Genomic DNA, 24,494 nt, shown 5'->3' with positions numbered 1-24,494 from the left:
CAACCATATCTGAAAAGGCTAACTATTTAAATACAACATTTAAAATTCTGTGATTGAAACAAATAAGTGTCTACAAACTGTGCCCCTCCCAATATGATATCCCATCCCTTTTTGGGGGAGGAAGAGGTTTTGAGGCAACTATTAAGGTGAATAAATCCTGATTCACAGAGCATCAGAAATCTCCTCAGCAAAATAGTCTAACTCAACTGTAAGTCAGTTGCCAAGCGGTAAGTTATCCCTTCTTGTCTTGAAAATAGTCTTGAAAATAGTTAAGGAGATGTTTACTAATATATTGTATTAGTCATTATGCAAATCTTTCAAAGTGAGAAAGACAATGTGTACACGATTGTAAAACCACAGTAAAACCAAAAAAGTATATTGACAATTATCAGTAGAAGAATGTCTAATGTATGAAATATTTTGTCAACTTATATTCATATTACTGATATAGGCTACAGTTAATGTTTATGGCAAACAATAGAGTAGGCCTACCAAAGTCTGACGTTTCCATGATGGCAGAATCACTGGATCTAAACAAACTTTCGAAGTGGCTTAAATAGCATTGAATGTAGACATGCGTCATCATTTCTAGCTAATAAATAGTTTTAAATGTAGGCTATAGCCATTTAAACGTGCTTTACCTGCTAGGCAGCAGCCACCCACACAACACGGATTCCCTGACAGGTGTAATATAAAGAAACAAAATTCCAGTGGATATTTCACGTCTTCTCAAAGACTGGCGTCTGTTAAGAGTGACGTTTTTTGCTTAAAAAATAAACCCAATATACGTCCGTGAATTTAAGGATTTTAACCGCATGTGAAGTTAGGCTACATGCAGATCTCTTTTATGGAGGAAACCCATGCTAAAATAAAACTTGATCGTGTTGGTATGAATATATGTTGTAGTATGTGTAAAAAAATATACTAACACCTTAGAAACGTTGTAAAATTATTGAAATAGATTAAGAAAGCCACTAATGGTGATTTCCATGGTTAGATTGATTTGTTTAGATCCAGTGAAGTAGAGGTACGCATAGCCTACGTGACAGGGGTACGCGAAAAAAGATCTAAGTCATAGGCCTATGCCTTTTCAAACGTTTTCTCTATCCCACGTTGGTAACTTAACTTCCGCATTTGCACTGCACATTAAAAACGTATTTTCTCCGCATTAACAAAATATTCGAGAGTGGAGACAGAGAGGGTAAATTAGTGAACGTGCTTGCAGATTCAAACATGCGCTCTTTCTCCAAGAAGAGGCGACTCGGAGCTCAAACACGCGACAGCACTTTACCTCGGGAAAGCCACCTTGCCTCGCTGTGAAACAGTAGGCTTTTGGTCAGCTCCCATCTCCTCTCAAAGTGCGGAGAATAGACACGCTTTTAAGGGCCGGGTCTTGATGAAATTCACCACTCTCACAACCTCGTTCAAAATCTCATTCAGGTCGGGGCTAACTGCCTTGCGAACGCACCCCCACTTTTCGGGGGGTTAAAAAAAAAGCGCAGTTGTTGACTACAACACCGACACGGCATCGCATTGATTAGAGCAAGAACTAGATCTATTTACAGCGCTGTAGCTTTAATTACTTCTGCTCTAGTCTGGCCTCCAAACCAGGTGACTGGTCCAGGAAAAGGGTTATCCTACGAGCAACCCTATGTCTATGCACTAGTGTTGGCGGGGGTTAAGGTGTTTTTATATCGCACCCACCCGACCCTTAAAAATATGCGCTGATTAACGACCGGAACACGACCCGACCTGACAAAAAAAAAAAATGTGCCTATTGTAGTTCATATTGAGGTAGAGACAATGCCTACTTATTAGCCTAACTAAACACTGAAACAAGAAGAATTTGCACTAGGCTATATGCTTCAACAAAGAGTTCTCTCTCTCTCCGCGGGCGGGCGCGCGAGCACACACACACACACATTGACACAGCCGTGTTCAATCGGTTTAAACCCTTGATATCTGTCTGTTGCCTAAACTTTACATTTTTATGAACTGAACCAGAAATCTGTCTAATGAAAGAAAGTTGAAAATTATCATTATAGCATCCACGAACTTAAAAAAACTGCATCTGTCTAATCAAAGAAAGTTGCAATTATCATTAGGCCTATGCATCCACGAACTTAACAAAAATGCATTTGTATAGACAATCCTGTTTGATTTAGATTAGCTGTTTGGCTGTACTGTGTAAAAAACGAATAGAATCCACCGTTCCAGGATTTAACCTATTTCGACGCGCCTCCAGCACCCGACCAGCTGAGCTGAAAGCGCGCTTACTTGATGCACTTGTTGCGTGAATGCAGGTTGCAGCGCACCCTCTGTCACGCGCCTGTGTGAGAGGGAGAGGGGAAGAGAAGATGGAAGGTCTTGTAGACTAATCATATCTTAACCTGCTTTATGCAGTTAAGAGAGATTGCAAAAATGTTTGTTGCACTTAATGTTCTGTAGCCTACATTATTAATGACTAAGTGAGAACGTTGTGAGAAGAAGTGCTTTGTCAATTTTTGACCAGCCCCGCCCGCACCCGCGATATTTTCCGATCAAGCTTACCCGCACCCGCGGTAACGGGTTGACCCACGCAACACGATGCACCAACCGTATCAATGCGACCAACGAGGCTACGATGATACTGAAGCTCAGTTCAGTTATCGTCACCACCACACTTACAAATCGCTGTGCATTACTGCTCTACGCTACCTTCAGTTGTATTTGTTCTTGGAACTTGTGTGTGGAGGACTACAGAGATTGTTTCAATGTTTTTGATCGTTTCGATGTTATAGGGCTCTTGTAAAATGCAATGAAATTATAATATGTCAGTGATTCACAGGCCAAATTATGCGGGTGCATCTTGGCACTGCGTGGAGAAGGGGAATGACCTTCGTGCACAGGACAGAAAATGGAGATTGTGATCATTAGCCTATAATTGTAGGCTATAGACTACCTCCTTTATTCCTTGAATGGACATCCAGGTTATGCTGGTGTATCTGTGTCTGTCAATATGAGGCGCAGTTTATTTTAACAGATTATTCATTTGTAGCCAACTAAATCACTCTGTGCGTAAAAAGACGCTACTTGCAGTCCAATCATCTTAAATGAAACCAACCGAAATCACTACACCTAACCACGCACCTAACATAATGACAGTTTTTTTGTTAGACTTTTTTAAAATTATTATTAGACTATCTTATATCGTAATATCCCACGTGAAAACGTGCGTGAAAAGTTGAATTTTCAAAATTGTCTCGGGGAACCCAGCCCGAAACCAGCTTTTTTTTTTTTTTTTTTTTTTTTGCACCCCCACTTTCAAACACCGCTGCTGCCTTGACACAAGCGCTTCCCTATGAATAACACAGTGCGTTCATTGCGCATCGGGTGCTACCTGGGCCTAGGCTACAGATAAAAAAATAATTAAAAAATCCTATTTTTTACGTTAGTTCGCGCCCCACCTGGCATGTCTCCGCGACCCACAGTTTGAGAAACGCTGATGTAACGGATGCCAGCTAGCTTAGCTGTGCTTGTGGAACGTTGGTAAACCTCACTCCCCGACGCCTCAAGAGTGCTGCTGGCATGCGAGTGAAGATGGCATGAAGTGCTTATCCAAGACATTGCGAATAAAAGACATTTATCTCAAAACGAGGTTAGTACCCCGTGAACTTTTGGCGTCTATATGATCATACACAATCGCTTAGTATAGCCGTAGCTGGTTTTGAGTCTACCATGTGCAATTAAGTTTTTATGGCTTAGGACACGGGGAGCGCGGGGCACAAAGTAACACTTTTTGGTTATGGCTAAATAATTCTAAAATCATTTGAGTTTCACTAGTTATACTTTTTAACAAGCAACATACATATCTCTGTTACACATATGCACTGGAAGTTTGTTTGTAGGAGCTACTGCACTGTAAAAAAATATTAGTTGATTCAACTTAAAAACGCGTGTAACCTGGTTGCCTTGGGATTTTGAGTTAATTGAAAATAATACAATAAGTTAACTAAATGAGGCAAATAAGTTGTGTCAACTTGAGATGGCTAGTTGATCTGACAAATATGACCTGTTCCATCAACTAAGGAGTCATTGTTGACACAACATTCTATTTAGTGGATGCAACTTCAATAATGCATCATGTCAACTAACCTAGTTGAGTTGAGTCAACTCAAGTCGTCATTAACTTAACAACATAGAAGTCGTACTGACTAGTATTTTGAATTTGAATTGACCAAACATTTTACTTAATACAACAAGCTTTATGAAGTTGATCTAACTTTTCCACAAAAGTAACCTGGTTGCCTTGAAAATTTAAGTTGTTCTAACTCTTGCTTAAGTGAACATGACAAATGCCCTTTGCTATGCATTGTGTTAACCAAACTGGTTTGTAATACAAAAATATATACGTAAACATGATGTACAAGTCAAGAAGACAACATTTATTAAGCATATTCAATGAGCAACAGATTATATACAAAGATTTGTTGCTTGACAAATCCACAAGTGTGGTTGTGTGAGTGAGTGTGTGAATGTTTGACCCATCGACAAAATTTCTGTGCCCACCACTCTAGTTCGTCCAAAACAAACCAGAAAAGGGACTCAGTAAAAGTCAGGTGTCTGTAAAAAGAGAAAGAAAGCATATGTTACAATTGACCCTGTCCATGAATATAATTAACTCAGCTTGTGTGACAAATAAAAGCAAACCCACAATAGCAGCCTAGAAGTCAGGTGCAATAGTTAGAAGTAATGGAGATATGTATTACAGTTGTGCTCATAAGTTAACATAAGCTTAGCATACACATACATTTAAAAATCATCTGATCTTAATGTCGTAATAAAAAAAAAATGAGGAAAAATCCAACCTTTAAGGAACACTTATTTATTTACGATACATTATTCATTCACAAAGAAAATTGTTGTACTTAAAGGCTGGATTTTTCCTCATTTTTTTTTAAATTAAGGCATAAGATCAATTTCCAAAAGTATCATACCTAATTGCAACACTGTCTGCAGAAGTTCTTGCCTTCTTGCTTAAACCACCTTTCTGATGCCTAACATAGATCCTCCCCCATCTGACGTGCAGTGCCAGCCTCTGGCTCCAGGCTGGGACTTGCTGGATGGCACCTAAAAAAATAAAACAGCAATTGCTATACATTATGTTATTGTTGATTAAGATATAAATCAAAGCATTACAAAATAAGTTGGTAAGTGAATCAGGTGTACAAACAAAAATGATAATTACCTTATGAAGGCACCCTTGCCACCATCACCATCAATGTTAATTCTTGATTTGTGACTTTATTTGTGAGGGTTTCAGTTTCTGTCAATAGAAAACAAGATTTAACAAAATTATGATTATGCACAGTTTGGCATATATTCAACACATTATTTACATTACCACCAACATAATGGTAAACATGGCTAAACTTCATGTGATGTAGTCGCCTACCGTAGATTACCTTTGGACATATTGCATTTGCATAGATAGCATTGCTAGGTAGGCAATGTTAGCCAACGTTTACAGTAGCCTATAGGCTATATATTTATTCATGATGCGCCCTTCTCAGCTCTTCTTAGCGGCACGGCAAGTGGCAAATAGTAGGAACAAACTCAGCGGAGAAAGATATCAGTAGATACTTCTGATTTGTATAGTGTTTTGTTCACTTGGATTTTGGAAATGTTACAGAGAAATATGTTAGCCCTTCTGCCTCCAGACCATATAGTTGCATCATAGGTCCTCTTGTATCAGACAAAAACGATGACTGGCTAACCACTTTAAACTACTTTAGCAAAGTCATGTTGGCTGCATGTTGTGAGCAACAGGCAAACGCAAGATACAATTGCAGTCCAATGAGATGCAACTTTATTCTCTGCAATCATGGCAATGTTAGACGATGACGTTGGTGGAACAAATATAAGTTCGCCAACCTTGACTTGCCTTGTTTCCTTCAGCTGCGACGTGTACCGATGTATGAACAAGACAGTAGGCTATAAATAAATATCGGGGTAAGTTACAGCTGACAGTAATGAAGGATCTTTACTTAATGCTATTGAGTTTATTAGATATGGGTCCATACGTTTATCTACTTATATTGACGAGATGAAGCCGTAGGCTATGTGCTCTGCTCAGCTCAAATCTACATGCTACAGGCGATTATCACATAGAATAGTCTATAGAACTGGAATGTCAGATCAACAATATGGCCGTGGCGGTGTTTGCGAATAAGCCCTATTATAAAAAGCTACAATAATGATGATTAGTTTCTGTATTAATGCATTACATTGCACATTTGTCAGACAAATTAGAGTGTGCACAGTGACATACCCCATAGACCTCATTGAAAACACACACACACTTACAGCATGTTGAGGGCAGCAGCCATGGCTTCCAGACATAGTCAAGTAGCATGTTGTAGTAGCGGGACAGACCGACTTTGCCCTGGTCTGTTGATGAAGCCCACTACAGTCATAACAACAAACAGACACATGAAAAAAGGGGATAAACTAAACACAGTAACAGACACAAATACATGCAAATAATGTTATTTGCTATTCTACGTGTGTGTGTGTCTGTCTGTCTCTACCTGTTGAGTGAACTCTCTTGCGGGATTCGAACTTCTTTTGTATGGAAGTGGGACACATTTGGAATATTCCAGAATGCACTCAGTGTTCTCAGGGAAGCAGTCCTCACAACTTACTGCCTGCAAACAGGGAACAGAGGGAAATTAAGATTAATAAAATACACATAACATGAAAAGACCATCACTGAAGCACTACTGCCCTCACATGCATCTTAAATGAACACATGCCTTGGCACAAGTCAGGTACAACCAAATAAGGGCTATGAAAAGAAGAACATTTTGCCTAATGCTACCCATACATCAGAATACTTTGACAAGATTTGGGAAAGATTGGCGTTTTTTAACTAATGCATTCAAGCTTTACTCAAAAGACTACAATCTTTCAATAATCTTACCCAAATCTGGTCAAGTCTTCTGGTGTAAGGATGGCTTAATATAACACTATAGGTTACCCTTCACAAACTAAAGATCCCTTGACTTGTCGGTATCATATTGAGGTAGGTCAACAACCTGTTCACGTTAGCCTACGTTAGTGGCTGCTAATGACCATGCAGGTTATAGCTAGGTTAGCTAACGTACTCGTGCCTGATAGCCTTGGCCATTTCATTCAAACTAAAACTTTACATCCATAACGAAATCTCAGACAGACTTATTGTTGGATATGATATTACTACCATTCCAGATATTCCACACAATGGTAAAGCTAGTTATTAGAAAAGTTAACATTAACAGCTAACGTTAGCGATGTTAGCTCGCTAGCTAGCAAACGTCAGCTAATTCTAACATGACGGTTAACAAACGGTTTAGGTTAACATTAATGCTACAATATAAAAACAGTATTTTCCTAATTAATTCCAGTTTTCAATTAGCATACAAAAGTACTGTAGTTCTTACCTTGGATATGATGACGGCAGAGTTTGTACAGCTTGCAGTCAGATGCATGACAGAAAAGTGACGGTTGAAGTCACCACCATGGGCTCTGGTTTACCCTCACGAAAAATTACTTCGAGGTGCGGTTAGGTGTCTGCGCATGCGCCATTTACGTGACGCAGCGTGAAACGGAGGTGAACTATGATAACTAGTGGATATGACAAGAAAAAATAAGTTGTACCAATTGTGTCATTGGTTTTCACCACTAAAACCCAAATATATAAGTTATCTGAACAACAGAGTTAAATTTAAGTCTACTTGGCTAAATATTACAAGTTAACATAACTAAAAGGGAAAATATTTTTTTACAGTGTGTTCTTTTACAATTCCACCGAGAGTCACCGATAGGTGAAATGTTACAACCTGCCCATATGCGGGGTTAGTTGTAACACTCATTCAAAAGGCTGTTTTTAATTAAATGAATTCAATAAATGTATCTGAATGTGTATGATAGAATAGGATCTGACTATTTATGATACATAAGTCATGAACTAACTACAGACGTATGTCGAAAATTGACTTTATTTTCTATTACGGAGAAATAACATGAGAAATATGCGCCAATGGAAGCAAAGAGTCTAACCAAGGTCAATCCTGCCAAGAAAAGCCCTCAAACCTGAAAACACATGAGGCAAAATGCAAAACATCACAAAAACTAACTAAACTAGCACTAATACGCGCACATTTTTGTATTGCAACATCATTGTACAGTATGAGTGGCTTAGTTGTAACAGCGCGTTACAACTAACCCCGCTGGGTCACGTTTGTTATAAGATAAGCTAGCTCCTGCTATGAGTTGGCTACATGTTTCAAAACGGTGTTCATTTTTAGCCTACAAGACGGTTATTAAGATGATACAAGATTGGAGTCAGTGAGCTGCACCCACAACTCAGTAATGGAAAGACAAGTACCACCTAGACATTTACGTTGATGTCTTCAAAAGGCGTTTTGCTGCAGATCTACGTGGAAACACGTCCATACTGACTGAAAATTTGTGGAACACCGTCTCATAGTAATGTGATTAACTGACCAATAGCATGCATGCCTCGATCAACCCCCTGCAACTAGGGAAAAAGTCTGTGTTACATTTAACCCCACGTTACTTTGTGCCCCGCGCTCCCTATACCCGAATTGTCAATGGAGAAATTGCATTGAATTCTTACTTCCGGAAACTCCTGTGGGCGGGACTGTGATGCTCTATAGAGCTGGGGCACTAACCTTGTTTTGAGATAAATGCCTTTTATTCGCGATCTCTTGGATAAGTACTTCATTACCCACAATCCTGAACAATCCCACAATCCCACAGTGATGCCTCTGATTGGTGGAAAGGCCGTTATGGTCATAGCAGAGACGGGCTCTGGTCATAGTTTGAAACTTTCTCAGCGAAAATTATTGACAAAGATGGCAGAGTATTTTTTCACACTTAGAAGCTAGCTATTTTAGCAAATGTTTATCATAGCTCATAGTGCTAGGCAGGCTAATGTAACTCATCAGTTTGTACGTTGCCCAGCGAATAAACGTACTTCTTACATGTTTTAAGTTAAAGAATGGAAAGAAATAGGAAATAAAAACAACCTTGAACGGTATTATCTGTTTACATTCAGATCTTGCCATAGACTTTGCCTAAGTGCTTGTAGTCTGCCATCCTGTTCAGAGTCTATGGTTGCTATAGCAACCGCTGTTGTGCTTCATACACTGATGAGATAAGTATGCAATTGTGGTTGAAATACTCCCGAAACACAAAGAAAACAAACCAAAATATATCTATGCAAGAACATGGGATGTTGTTGTATTCCAAACAATAAGCCAACAGTCGGAAGGGCATTACTACGGTTACTATAATTACTACTCACTATAATCTCCTAGCTGTGCGATATGTCCCATTACAACCCATTGATTTGATTCGTGTTTGATTCGATTTTAGGATCAGTTGAATTGTTTTGAGTTTTTGTCGTAACATGGTGATAATGGACTACAGTTGCATGTGACGTCACAGGTTTGGGCGCTTAATCTTTAACTTATCAATACGGCAATTTGCTTAGCTGGCTTAACATATTTTTGTAATAACTGAACGTGATGTAAACCGCGTGGTGATAACCTTTATGTCTGGATAACTGGTGTTGTGCTTCTACTCACATGAAGAGCTGACAGTAAGTGTTAAAGCCTGTGTTGCAGGTTAACCACCACTGTTGATTAATGGGTACATAAAGCACTCAATATATGTATATCATTTTTAAAAATGTCTCCAAATGGTGTTAAATGCCAGTTTTTGTTGTTTTTAGCATTAGCGTTTTTTTTTTACGCAATTCGGCGATGACGTCACTTTGGGGACTACATGATCTGCGCTTCATTCATTTCAATGCATTTCAATGGACATCACCGTTACACTTTCAACATAAAGTTTGTATATTTACACTTCGAATTTCGTCACAGCATTTATACAGCTACCCTATGATCTACCAATGGTAATAATGGTGCCTGATATCAATTTAGTAATTTTTCTGAATTTCGGGAGGTCTCGTTTTGGAGGGTATGTTTTACATTCATTCCTATGGGAAACGGTCGCGGTTACACTTTCAACATAAAGTTTGTATATTTACACTTCAAATTTCGTTACAGCATTTATATGACAACGACCCTATGGTCTAACAAAGATAACAATGTCTTCCGATTTTAGTTTAATGCAATTTTCTGAATTTGAGAGGCCTCGTTATGAGGCTACATAATGCACCTATTCAGTTCAATGCATTATGCTTATAACGTTATGACACTTTTTTTGTTACTGTCAGTGAACAGCACCGAATGAAAGTCAACATTTTCTTTATATCTAGTGATAGTGATCATGTCGTTAGTTCAGACAAGTAGGCTACCGGGCAAACTTAGTCAGAAGATCAGAATATGAAGCATCATGATAGCTAGCTATGGGCTAACTTTTTAGTCCCACCTGTGAGCCCCAGTTACTTAGCTTCTAGCCGCCGCCGATTAGGCTGGTCGTGTCTTCAGCATGAATATTTTAGATAACCACTGCTCGTGATTGATTGCCATTGACATCGTCAGGGTACGGCTTACCAAAGAGGGAGATAATATGGGCAAGTCGCAGTTTTGCAGGTGCTTGTGTGGGCTGTGCCGTCCCGATGGAAACTGTGGTGGAGAGCTGCAGTAACTAGGGAAGCGGGTGTATTTTGGCCGCTGGTCGAGGAGCTCTCCCGTGACCAGCATATGACATGATCTATCTAACTATCTATCCACCTGTCTATATACATATCTAGGCTATCTATAGCTTATCTATTTATCTATAATCTGCGCTATCTACTGCTGAACAATCCCATACTCGTCTCTCTTTACTCCTCTCTCGTTACTCTCAAGGGTCTCAAGGTGGGCTTTGGTCTGTAGCCTCCCCAAGGTGACATAATGCAATGCATTGTGGGGGAAAGGAGAATCACTTCAAACTCTGTGAAATAGTACCTGCTTTTTCGTATTATATTCCGTTTTGTGATACCCAACATCAAATACAATGGATAACAGTTTAAATGTTTATTACCAACAAGCAAATTGTGCAAATTCGTTGGAAAATGAACCCTGCAACACGGCCTTTAAGTGTCAATGTTAACCAGGCTAATAAACAAACCATGCTACTATGAGTAACGTCGAAGGGTAAAGTCAAAGATCCTTGATTACTAGCTCCACTTTAACCCTCTCTGGTAAAGTCACATGACTTCTTTTGTAGTTCGTTTATGAAACAAAAGGAGCAATTTCGATTTTTTTAAATAAGGCAAAATAGTGTCTGACATTTTCACAGTTAGAAGATTATTACTGTATAGACACTGAAAAATATTTTTGGTGGATAACATCGCTGATTTGGCTTCACAATATTTTTTTAAAAATAGGTCTATGGGACTTAACATTGGAGTTGCTCTTCGATAGAGCTGGTAAGTCCCGCCCTTTCCGCTATCCCCGCTGGACCTCTAGATTGAAAAATTGTTAATGCAAGTGAATGTGAGAAAATAATTATTTTCTGGTCCCGTTTGAATTTTGCCATGAATGTGAATATATGTTGTCTATGAATTTTTAATATAAATTTTCGTGTAAAGAATGCTACAATTGAGCGGGTAGAAGTTTGATGCGGTTAAACTTTGTGTGGGAGCACTTTCTGGACTACAACTTTCCGCTAGAAGACAGCTAACTAGTTTCCCATAACAACCATCAGTTGGTCGAGATGTAGAGGGTTATTAAGATCGACTTTGAACACAGTGAACCATACAACTTTACAATCACACTGTATCATAGTGTTAATGTGTTGAGTGAAGCTAGACATGTTTCGAATATTTTTGTTACCATGTGTGTTTATTCCTGCCGTTACAAAAACTAGCATCTCAGCTAATGTTAGCGATTAGAGCTAGCTCACGTCACAGGCGACATAGTCTTTCTCGTTATGTCTTTTCCACAACTGATAGCCGAATAATCATATAATATACTGTCAAACTCGTAACATGAAAAACTATATTAAAAATTCACAGCCAACATATGTTCACATTCATGGCACAATTCAAACGGGACCAGAAAATAACTAGACTGCATTTCCGGCGGGAACTGCGAAAGTGTGCTTGCCCTGGTCCGGTCACCAACGTGAGCAGACAGTGACATACACTATGCTGAACCTGGCTTGATCCAAGCATTCTAACAGTGCCTTTCAGTGTTGGAGCAGTGGCAATACCTCAAAAGCTCTATTCAACTATTGCCTTGCGGGTTGAATGCGATTCGTTGGATTTTACCTTTGGCCTGCCTTCGAATTTAGCTTCTATGACTGAGATCAAATCAATAAAATAAAATGACAGCAGTGATTGGCTGCAAAAATAAATAATGTCACGCGTCTTGCGCCTCTCAAACTGGGCTATCAGGTAACCTACAGAGGAATTGAAATTATGAAATATGACCAAGGCATTAAAAAGCTGCTTGTTTGTCAGGATACTTTTTCACTGATTTATTTTTAAAAAAAATATGAGCTATGAGTGTGAATGTTATATATTCCATCCCACAAATTATGTTTTACTGGTTTATTTGACAAATAATCTATATGGATTTGCTTATGTCTGTTTGGGATTGTTTTGTGAGCCTGGGGTTGTTTTGAGAGCCTATTGATGTAGCCTATCTCAGAATAAAGGAATACTTCATATTACTCTAAACCACCGTCTGTAAATCAACTGTATACTACTGTCTACATTGCACTATATTTCTTGACCTGTCTCTGTATGTTTCATCACCGTTCTATACTTTGCCTCACATTGCAACACTGCTCAGATCTTTGGTTGCTATGAAGGCCAGTCGTTCTAAATGGATGGTTGCTATGGCCAAAGGCCAGTTCTATCTCTGCCGTTGTCAAGCGGGCATATCGTAGAATTCTGATTAACCTTATCTTATTTAAAACATCTCTATTTTACTTAGCCCACTTCCATACAGTGGGTCCCATTAAGAAGTGGCCACTTCCTGCACGCTTACCGTGATTCACACAGCAGCATTATTAAATTAATCTGTCACCATACTCCTATGCCTACGTTTGCAAAGAAAACACTTTAATTTGATTCACATGAAACGTTACATTTCATGTACATGTTGACAATGAGTAGGCTAGTTTTGGTTGTTGGTGGTGTTATTGCATCCCTTAGTTATGCCTACAATGCAAGTTCCCTTAAGCTGTCACAGACGTAGGTGCTACTGTACTTTTAGGGCTAAAGTGCTTCGTGAATTACTGTTAGTAAAAAAAATAGCCTAAAGTTACACGTGACGAAGTTACGAGTGCAAGCATCTCATATCAAATGACCATGGCATTACGCTAAACAACATAAATCCCAATTAGCAACATACATCTCCTCCCTATAGCTAGCCACACAAGAAATGAATGATACTAAATCTCTGCTTAGCATGCTTCTCCGCTTAGCATTCTAATAACAGAAGGGGCACATTTATGTTGACCACTACAACATGACTCATTATGTCTGTAACGTTAACTGTATAAAACACTTACTTTCATAAAGGACGCACACCATCCAGCACATGGAAACCGATATTTTAGGTTCTTGGCCACAAACTCAAAACGTGTCTCTCTGAAGCCCTGTTCTAGAATCTTTGCTCTGAAGGCTGTGTTGCTAGGCGACATCAAATAAACAAAATGATAGTCTTTCAGTATTAAATGAGTACGTGTGATTCCGAATGGATGTGTGTGGTTTGCAAGAATAAACAAGAAATAACATTTCCAATAATTTCCCATGATAAATTACATAATATTTGCACCTTCCTTACTTGGGAATCTCACACCGTATTTCAAGTAGGCTACACTAGTGAAATGTAATACAACGTTGCCACCTAGCGTTCAGATAGGTAGGCTATTTAACATTAACGTGACATTGCTTGTTTATTCTTTCGTCAACCCCATGCTTTTAGGAAAACAATCTTTTTATCATAGTTCCCTCTTCAATGAGCGATTACCAGCTCGTTTTTGTAACAGAGATAGCTGTTTATTGTCCCTAGGTTTACAGAAACACCTATTCATATTAATACGTAGCCTATGGAGTGCTGCCGACCACTGTTCATGGCCCAGAATGCCTTGCATGTCTTTACAACAAAACAACACAGTAAAACCTAAATGCCCGTAAACATATGCATTTGCATACTTGTAACATTTTTAATAATACTCTCCCATCATGATATGTAACAATAATCAAAAATTTAATTTGAATACCGTCAATGTGAAAACAACTCTATTATGTAAGCTATATATAGCTACTGTTCTCCTTGCTAATTCAGTTCGTAAGTCCATACTATCCCATGGCAGAGCAAGGATTTCATGATTGGGCAAGGTAGCCTGGAGACATTGTGTCTGCTCTCTGAGACATTGTGCATACATGGAAGGCATTGTGATAGAAGATGAATGGTGAAAAGGTGAATGATGTGAGTTACCAAATACCTGTGGGTGGTTTGCCAAATGATGGAAACTTTTGGAATATTTCTTTTTTTTTTTTTTTGCCTATGCACCCTCACACTGGAGTCCCCAGTTCATATACAAAATTTGGTATCGATATGTGACAGTGTTCCTGAGATATGGACGACTTCCTGTTTCGGAGCTTCGCCGCCGATTTCGTTTGGCTGTGACGGGCAAACGCTTTCGAAAATCAAAAATCCTTCCGCTAACATTTGTGAGGCTTGGTCCAAGGATAATGTACGTCAAGTTTCGTGGCGTTCGGACCAAATTTGTGACCTGTGAAAATTTAGTTTCGCTTTCTGTTCAATCCAATATGGCGGACGAACGGCACGCCCACCTGACGTCATCTTCGCGACCAACTTACACCGGTACTGACCGGACGTTTTAAAGTTGGAACGGTGTCTCTGTCTCAAAGGGCCTAGGCGCTAGGGCTGACAAAAAATTAGGGAGACGGGAAAAATAATAATAAAACTTAAGAAGAACAATAAGTGTGCTGCTTTGCAAGCACACTTAATTATTTTCTCACGTTCACTTGCATTGACGATTTTTCAATCTAGAGGTCCACTGGGGGTTTAGCGGATGGGCGGGACTTACCAGCTCTATAGGAACGCAACCACTTGGGGCGCTGGTTTTCACTTTCCCTCCCTATGGGATGAGTACCTTCTCTCGGAAATGAAAATATGTACACAGTCTTGTACCTTTTTGGATTTTCTCTTCACTCGAAATTATATGTTATGAGTTATGCCGTAGCTGGTTAGCCTAAGACATGCTGTAAAACTCTTTAGATACGGATTTTTCCAAACGTCAATGGGACAAATGAATGAGAATCTTACATCCTAACCGCATTTTGGCTGTGGGCGGGACTGCAGCTCTATTAGTGATCCTAAATTCATTGCGCACTCTCTCTCTCTCATTGCATTCTGAATACTTGAAACACCTGGCTATGATGGGCAGTATTTCTAATACATGTATTTAAAGGAACCATATGTAAGATTGTGGCCAAAACTGGTACTGCAATCACTTTTAAATTACTGTAGAGCGGTGTATCCCCTCCCCCTCCCCCTCCCCCCTGACTCAAGGTTGCCAACCCGGAAGCCAAACACTACTGACTTTGTGATTAGTAGATAGGTAGAGGGTGGCGCATCAGGCCAAAACACAACATTACATGACAAAACTCAACATCAGTTGAGGGCTGCAACTTAAACTTCTAATTGGCTTAACTGTTTGGATGGTATTAATGTGACAACCTGATTTTTTATTTTACTTTTTTTTTGTATTTACATTGATAGAGGTAGAGTAGATAGAGTTGTGCACACACCAGTTTCAGGTGTATACAAAATTATTCAACTGTGATTGTTCTGCTCTCACTATGTGTTGTACTTCCTCAGTGTTAACATAGATTAAACAGGCAGCCAAACTCCTTTTCAAGAGCCAGGAAACTGAGCGTGCTTGCTCCTTTTATTGACTTCGTTTGCAGCATAAAGTCAATTTGACAACACTGAATTGGAGTGAAACTACAAAAAAGAAGAGAAAAACGGAAAATATGCTTAGTATGCTATATATAGCAACAGTAGCATAGTATGACGTTTTTGACGCTTAGCCTACAAGTTAACATGCTAACGCGATCATAATCACACACACGCAGGTAATCTAATAATCAAAATTCCTCGAAAGCATTCATACAAAAACTCTAAAAATGTACAAAACTCATAGCACTTACAGTCATTGCTTTCTGAAGGCTCAATCCAACAGATTAAAAGAGCTTTTACACACGAGGTAAAACCGTAGCAACCATGCATTTGTTTACGTTCTTATTCTTCCTGCTTTCTTACCACTTCCTTCTAACGTTCCGATCTACCCAATAGTAATCAGTGTCAGAACAAAAGCCCCACAATAGCAACAATACGTAAGGGATAATGGACGACACGGTGGTCTGTTCACAGAAGTTAATGCACGGTCGAGGTTGTAAAACGGCCCCGACGCGAAGCGGAGGGCCGTTTAAACCTCGTAGTGCATTAACTTCTGTGAACAGACCACCGTGGAATCCATTATCCCACTTATTCCACTGTTGCCACTTGCGTTGTGTTCATTTCCTGTTACAATTTAAACGTTTTAATCGCTAAAACTGTCTTGTTTGCAACAACAGCCGTAGGAATATCCATGACCAATCCCACGATCACGAGTGCTATATTGCTTTTATACAACAATTCTACCACAAACTAAATAATCTGAAAACACCCCATTATTGTTTAAAAATGTTAATTTCGACAACATTCTTACGCATCAAAAAATAGTTCCCTTTTCAATAGACAGCGTCTTGGTTGCTAGGTAACCAACATTCCAGACCCCTCGTTATGGGGTCTTTGTGGTTTACATGTCTTCTTGAAAGAAATGTTGAAATCACATTCATATCTAGGTTTGCTGCATGCATGTTACAAGGACACTGGGCCATGTCATGTAAGGGACATGGTACTGCAAAAAAACGGAAACATAGTCTACATTGCAGAACCAGTCAACTTTATTAATGTATATGAATAAATGTTACACTACTGTGCACAGCCTGACGTGACGATGCTAGCACGTTAGCAGCGGTTAGATAATTATGCTAACGTTAGTTATTTACAAGTCTCCTCCAAGTGACAATCATATTATACACAATGCTGGCAATGCTGAGAACAATTAGCATCCTCGTTTATCTTACTTACATTGAGTTGACTGTGTGGTTTAATCCACAGATGTGGTGAAGCACTGTTTCGTTATGGTTTGCTAAGGAGTAACCCATTGCTTGAAATAGTGGAGAGCTGGGTGTCTTTGTATCGCATTGTATCGCGGAGTGATTTATTATTAGCTGTGCTGAGTCTGAGTTGAAATGTCCAGGGATATTCCAACTCATGGAACGTCTCTCGGCCAATCAGAAACAAATAAATAGTTCCATAGAACCCAATTGTTGTATAAAACTACATAAATGACCTTAACATAGAAAAATACAACTTAGTCATTTTTTAAAGTCGTTTTAGCACACGCAACTTATTTGGGCAGAACAGTGATGAAACTCACCATCAGTGTGGTTGTGATGGTGTTAAATAACTTAAAAGGTTAAATGCTACTTAAATTCATAAATAAGCCATTTGGATTGTTTGTCTTCGAGTTATTGTCACTGATTCATAGTGGGCAATCTATTACACCAACAAGTGCAATAGTTGTGGAGTCGTTACATCTCCAAACTCAAAAACAGTAGACTAACAGTCAATAATAGTGGACTGTCAGAGCAGCACAAAATACTAAAAGCCATGCCGAGTGTCCTGTTTACTCTTAAACTTTCCATCACATTTGGTGCCTCTGCCTAGCCACTTCATAAATGTGTTAGAATTAGAACTGTACTTTAAAGAACATATTCGAGCGATCACATAGCCTACGTTCAATGTTGCAATATCATATATAAATATATAAAATACAGTATTTTATTTTCATACATTTTATGGCTGCTGTATTTTGTAGCTTATTTTGATACATTTGGTATTTTATTTGGATATACATGTTGATGTATTTGTGGCCATCCCTGACTACACCAACAACTTAAGTATTGATTGTAAGAGGACAGTAGACCACTGTCAGTCCACTTGGGGCAGATGTAGTCGTCGGCTATATATAGAGCTAAATTTGTCTCAATAATATTTGTATATGCGCAGAGGGGGATCCACAAATATTTCTACAATATGTGTGTTTTGATATCTACAAATAAAAAAATCATATTTGTAACTCATATTGATTTTTACAAATATAGATGTGCATTTGTAAATAAAATGCCATTTGTAAAACCTAAAATTTTATTTGTGAAATCTAATTCTGTATTTGTGGATCACCAGCACACACATTCTTCGCTTTCCAAAGTTACGTGTTTTTGAGACGTTCTTTGCATGAAAGTCGCACAAATCCACACGTAAAAAATTCATATTTGTAACTTGTAAATTGGTTTTCACAATTGTAGATGTGTATTTGTAAATTAAATGGCATTTGTAAAACTGAAAATCGCCTTTGCGGCAGAGGAGCCACCCAGATCCACAAATAGCCTACCTCTAATTCACCTGCTGACAGACTTTCTAATCCAGTAGATGGCAGTGTTGTTCTATGGGACTCATAACACACAGAGCTAGCAAACTTAGTTCTTAAATCTAGCAAGTTATACCTTTTACAACAAGCTTTTTGATGGAAAAGTGGTGTTTAATTTCCATAATCTTTGTTTAGTGAACACATAAGACCGTCAGTAATGTACAAGAAATGTGGTAGCACAGTGGATAATCCAGGATTATTTACACTTTTGCGTTGGCATGTAAATATCTTGTCCAAAACTAAAATTGGCAGAATGATTAATCCTGGATTTGAACCAACAATCCTTGGCGTCAGAGCTTGCTCCTCTAACCACTGCGCTACCACATTTCTTGTAGCCTACATTACGAAATTGCAATAAGTTTTAACACTTAAACAAAGATCCTTGATTACTAGCAAGATAGAGCAACGTAATTCGTTACTATGGGAGCAAAACGGGACAGTTCCGGTCTGCATAATTGGGAGTGTCACCTTACGTCACTAAATAAACTTTCTCTCTTAATAAGCAATAAGAACAGATAAACATAATTGTGTTCACAGTATTATTGTCTATAATCATGTATGATACCAATGAATCATTCTTTAGGACATGATATGAATAATTTAATTAGTCAGGTGAACTGAGCTAGCTAGCTAGCTAACGCTAGCTTAAAATGCTATACAAGTGGATGGGAGTAGCTATGGCAATACAGCTATCCGCTAACAAGTGACTAGTAGTTGAAGGACTTCGCTTAAACTTAATATACTGTTGCAAATTCACTTGAGTATAAACTATCCACTTTAACTAATGTCAGTAATGTTATTCAGCTAGTTGTCATTTCAAAGAAATTACACTTCTCCGTTTAAAATGTTACCTTAGCTAAGAGGCTAGCTAGCATCCTAACAACCGGACAGTAAACTGGCAGCAGCATTGTCTGATATTAAGTTATTTTATTACAAATCCGAACGCTAAAAAATTACACTTTTAGGCTTTAAATGATCCCAAACACTTACAGATTATGACAAAATTTCCCAAAAAACCCTCAACAAATCCAGAAAGACATAATGACCAATTTATTGGTAAAATTCCACAAGTCTCCATTGACATTAGTGCAGCGAGGGTTTACTCTGGTCTGCATAAAGGGGGATTTTCCCCCCTCCCCCTTGCAATAATCGAACGCGGAAATTGTCGAACGTTTGCGCCTCTCGCTCCGCTTTAACCCTCTCTGACTTAAAGCCTCAGTTGCTAGGTAACGATAAACAAACTCAAAGATCGTAATTTTTGATTTTGCAAACTGACGGTTTTAACACTGCCAGTGTTTTAACACTGCCATCTACTGGATTAGAAAGTGTCAGCAGGCGAATTAGAGGTAGGCTATTTGTGAATCTGGGTGGCTTCTCTGCCGCAAAGATTGTCTCAAAAATACGTGTGCTGATCCACAAATGCGAAAACGAAAACTGTGTGTGCTGGTGATCCACAAATGCAAAATTAGATTTCACAAAGGCAATTTTCAGTTTTACAAATGCCATTTCATTTATAAATACACATCTACTTATTGTGAAAACCAATTTACAAGTTACAAATATGATTTTTTTACGTGTGGATTTGCACGACTTTCATGCGAAGAACGTCTCAAAAACACGTAACTTTGGAAAGCGAAGAATGCGTGTGCTGGTGATCCACAAATGCAGAATTAGATTTCACAAATGAAATTTTAGGTTTTACAAATGGCATTTTATTTACAAATGCACATCTATATTTGTAAAAATCAATACGAGTTACAAATATGATTTTTTATTTGTAGATATCAAAACACACATGCAAATCAAGAAATATTTGTGGATCCCCCTCTGCGCAAATATTATTGAGACAAATTTAGCTCTATAGCTATAGAGTTTGGCTTTTTGTTTTAGTTTACAGGCCATGGATTCACTACACTCTTACAATGAATGTTAGAAACAATACAAACATTGTTGTCCCTATCTGGACAAAGAGATGTTTTAAGAAACAACACAAGACAACACAGGCCACATAGACTTAAAGGAATGAGATGAAAGGACTAACCCACATATTGAAATTACTATTAAGATTTAAGACATAAACAATACTTTCACAAGCCTCTCACAGGCCAAAGCCAGAGAGCCTGTCTAAATATCTGCCCATGTGCCAGGGATAGAAAACAGAGTTGGTGCCATGGTAACCCTGGCCCAACTCTGGGGTAAATGGCAAATAAGTTTCTGTAGGCTAAATGCTAAATTCAGCTTTACTGAAAATGTAAAGAATATACAAATGTTCTGGGAATATGTTGATGATGATCATGATGATAAGCAATAGGCTACAGCACAAAAGTTAGAGGCATTGGTAACAGATATCACCACAGCTGAGATGCGCTCGTAGGCACAAGGCTGGAGGCCAAGTGTCACTGGTAGTCCCACATAGTGATATCTGTTACCAATACCACAATGATGAGTGCTATATTGTTGTATACAACAGCTCTACTACCAACTAATTACTTTAAAGACGTCAAATTGTGCATTGTGCATCCTGTCATCAAGCCATGTAACAAATCACTCAAGAGCCAAGTTTTATTGATAGAGAGGCTATGTGATTGTTCACACAATAAGTTTGCTTGTTTATGCATCACAGTCTAAATTCAACATTCACCCTCCTCCATTTTCTCATTCAATTGTCAATTGTTCTGCTCTCACGCTTAGAATGTTTACGACGGACAATTCAGTGCAAAAGTGATTGTGGAGTGATTACCAGCGGTGGGGACGCCACTCATTACCACTCTTGGAATGTCTCTCGTTCAATCAAAGAATAATACATTTGACTATTGCATGACAAATCACAAACAGTTTGAGAATGAATGATTTTGAGAACCTCCCACTGTCCATATTTGGCTTGGCAATTTCAACCCAGCATTCTGAAGTTGCTTTTGCAACATTCTCTGATATCCCTTTGTTTGTGTTGCAGACACAGCAAAACAATGGCTTCTGAAGTTGCAAAGAAGATTCAGAGTCTCACCACAGCAAAGGACATGAGAGAGTCTACCCAGATCATAATGAAACCTTATGCCAACTGGGAAGAGTACCTGACACCAGCACCACTCTCCATAGCTATAATGGCTGAATTGGTCTTCCTTTCTTCTGGAAATGATTTCGTCATTGACAAAAACTCCCCCAAAGATGGCTATAAATACATCAAATACAAGTCATATCGTTCCTGCCTCATGCAAGTGTGCAACTCTGGCTGGCAGGCTTTTAATCAAGCCCATAAGAGTATGGATCAGATCCGCATTCACACTTTCACTGTACCAGATTACATGAAGACTGTAGTGAAGATCCTGTTTCAGGGAGATGACGAAGTCGTCCAGGCCCACTTGCCTGACCAGCTCGAGAATATTCGAGTTATTGCCGATGAATGTGTGAATTTAGCCAATGCAGCAGAAGAAAGGTTTACCGATGTGATCAGTGTGATTCATGAGCTCCTGGAGGCGTGTGTGAATGCAGAATACTTTTACGGAGAAGAGCTGGCCGAGATCAAGAAGAAACTGCAAGAAATGAAAATGAGAGAGCAAGCATCCCAAGAAGCCAATGAAAGATCCAAGAAAGCAATGAAGACACTGGAGAGGGAACTAGGAGGGGCACAAGAGCAATATACGAAAGCAATGGATTCACTTCCTAATGGATGGGAAATAATTGGCATGAATGTAGTGGAAGGAATAGCATCAACCATGACAACTCTACTAAGGGGTCTAGCATCGACTCTTGGACATTATGTTGAACAAAAGTGTAAGACAGCAATGCTCTTTGAGACTGATGGCATAAAAGGTAACGATGGTGCAGTTGATGAAGTTGATAAAATATGCATCTACAGCAAGTCTGGAGAAATTCTTTCTATAACACAAACAATTGGAACATACATTGAAGGGAAAGAAATCAACTGGAAGGAATTGTATGACCAGAGGGAGAAAAAAACATGTACAGATTTTGCTGCAAAACAATTTAAAAGGATCCAAAGCAACCTGGAAAGTTCCCCAGAATGCAAACCAAAACAAGAAGCTCTGCGCTTATGTGGAACTGGAGTCAACATCTGTCAGCAGCTTGCAGAACATGCACCTGATTGTCAGTGTAGCAAAGACAAAGAAAACGAGATCATCTCCAACTACAGAGAGCTCATCAATTCAGCCCGTACTTTTGACACTGAATGCAAAAGTGTCACAAAGTCTCCATCCATGGAGCCAAAATCACCAATGATGTACAAAGAAGAACAAGGAATGTCTGCTGGAAAAAGGGCCTCAATGGATGCTCACTTCCGTGTCGAGCAGAGCCGAGCACAACTGGACAAGACAAGAGACATGTATGAAAAGTGTGTGGAGAACATGGAGAAGAACCAAAAGGAGCTGACTGACATTTTAGTCACCATGCAAAACTGCCAGACCAAGGAGATCGACTTCAACACCACCATGGACATGCTGGTCAAAGGTATGAAGGCCATGGGTAAAGTGAAGGTGCAGTGGGAGAAGATGGTACACTTCTTTCAGATGGTGTCCAATATTGTGAAGGTCAGCTTGAGCACGACTCTAAACAACTTTGCGACGACATCTGAGAAGACACAGAAGCTCTCGTACAATGCCAAACTGTTCTCTAAAGACCTGCTGTACAACCAGGCCTTCCAGGCGTCCAACATCGCCAGTCTGGTGCACATGATCTCCGAGACCTACACCGAGGTCTCCAACAAGTACCTGATGGACAGAATAAGCAGCCTGGGCTTGCTCATGGCCATGCAAAAGGATGATCCAGCGTTTGAAAAAGAACGCCTGAAGTTACGGAGCGGTTGTGATGAGGCCCAGAAAGGTATTCTACACCTGGTCATTGAGCACAAAAATACCTTTGAGAGAAGTGCTGATGCAAGGATGGAGAAGATTGAAGAGGAACTGCTAGCCATACTACCTGCTGCAACTCCTGAAGAAACCAAGGCCATTAAAGAAGCTGTCACAGCTGGATTCTCTGAGGAAGAAGATGCCTATGTCTGAGGCAATGATAAAGTCTTATAGTCTCGCATAATGAACGCATAGTTTAACCCATAGTGGAAACACGAAGAGAAGTGTGTGGAGAACACGCCTAAATGAAGCCTAAATGAGCTGACTGGGTCTTAAATGTGAATGCCAAAAACCTTTTTTAGTCTTTGATTAAAAAAAAATCTAATTTATGTGTATAATTGTAATTCATAATGATCCATTTTGATTTAAGTTTTAGTTGGTTTAGTTTAGTTTAGTTAGTCTAGCCAAATAAATAAATAATTCCTTTTCAAGATATTTACATGCTTCTTCATGTTTTTTTTTATCATTTATATGAATTTTTATTCCATCTCAACAACTTTTTCAGCTAGTATGACCCGGTCAAAATATAGCATAACTTTTCATGTGCCTATTAAATCTAAACTTGCACCATGTTTGTACTTTATTTATCAGTTATTGTCAAAAAGACATCTCTTTATCTGTTCAAATGTGAAAGAAAGGAACAAAATAAAGAATCAATTAAAACTTCAGCTCATTTTGTTTGTTGTTTGCTCATGTTCTTTTATCTCAATGATGTTTAATTTTTGTGAAAGTTTTCAAAATCTGTCTATATAAGACATATACGACTTGTTGTATTGATAACAAATATTGTCAGCAAAAAGATAAACACAATAGGCTACTTTTGTTTTCACTATCATTCATTTTAAGACATATGGTACATGTTTGTAAATGGGACTCTTGACACACCCCTAATTAACACCTGCCTAATCAAGAGACTCCTGTGTAACATAAATTAATGTTGGTAAAATTAAACTTGAAGCATATTGAAGTTCTGAGTGTGCCTCAACACTTTTTTCTTCACTCAAAGACATCTTATATGCACATAAAAAAATGGTGAAATCCATTTCAGTG

At 38.8% G+C, this 24,494-nt stretch overlaps 2 protein-coding genes across 3 annotated transcripts in view; one reads left to right on the top strand and one right to left on the bottom strand.

Annotated features, from left to right (window-relative positions):
• The window catches only part of LOC121697118, a 38,325-nt gene that overhangs the window by 12,913 nt on the left and 918 nt on the right, over positions 1-24,494 (bottom strand). The window contains exon 1 of one of the 2 annotated variants that reach the window (XM_042078437.1): positions 13,519-13,573. The exons of the other annotated variant lie outside the window; for it this stretch is intronic. The gene's annotated coding sequence lies outside the window, so the exon portion shown is untranslated. Of the gene's footprint in view, positions 1-13,518; positions 13,574-24,494 lie in introns of those variants that run through there. 2 annotated transcript variants of the gene reach the window in all.
• LOC121697108 lies at positions 137-24,112 on the top strand. The gene is made up of 2 exons (XM_042078423.1): positions 137-227; positions 21,536-24,112. The coding sequence occupies exon 2, from the start codon at positions 21,549-21,551 to the stop codon at positions 23,595-23,597; it is 2,049 nt and encodes a 682-aa protein (XP_041934357.1). The 5' UTR covers positions 137-227; positions 21,536-21,548; the 3' UTR covers positions 23,598-24,112.

Source organism: Alosa sapidissima, chromosome 22 (genome assembly GCF_018492685.1).
Source record: "Alosa sapidissima isolate fAloSap1 chromosome 22, fAloSap1.pri, whole genome shotgun sequence".
Lineage (NCBI taxonomy): Eukaryota > Metazoa > Chordata > Actinopteri > Clupeiformes > Clupeidae > Alosa > Alosa sapidissima.
The sequence above is the reverse complement of the archived record's forward strand: the minus strand, read 5'-3'. Positions and strand labels throughout refer to the sequence as shown.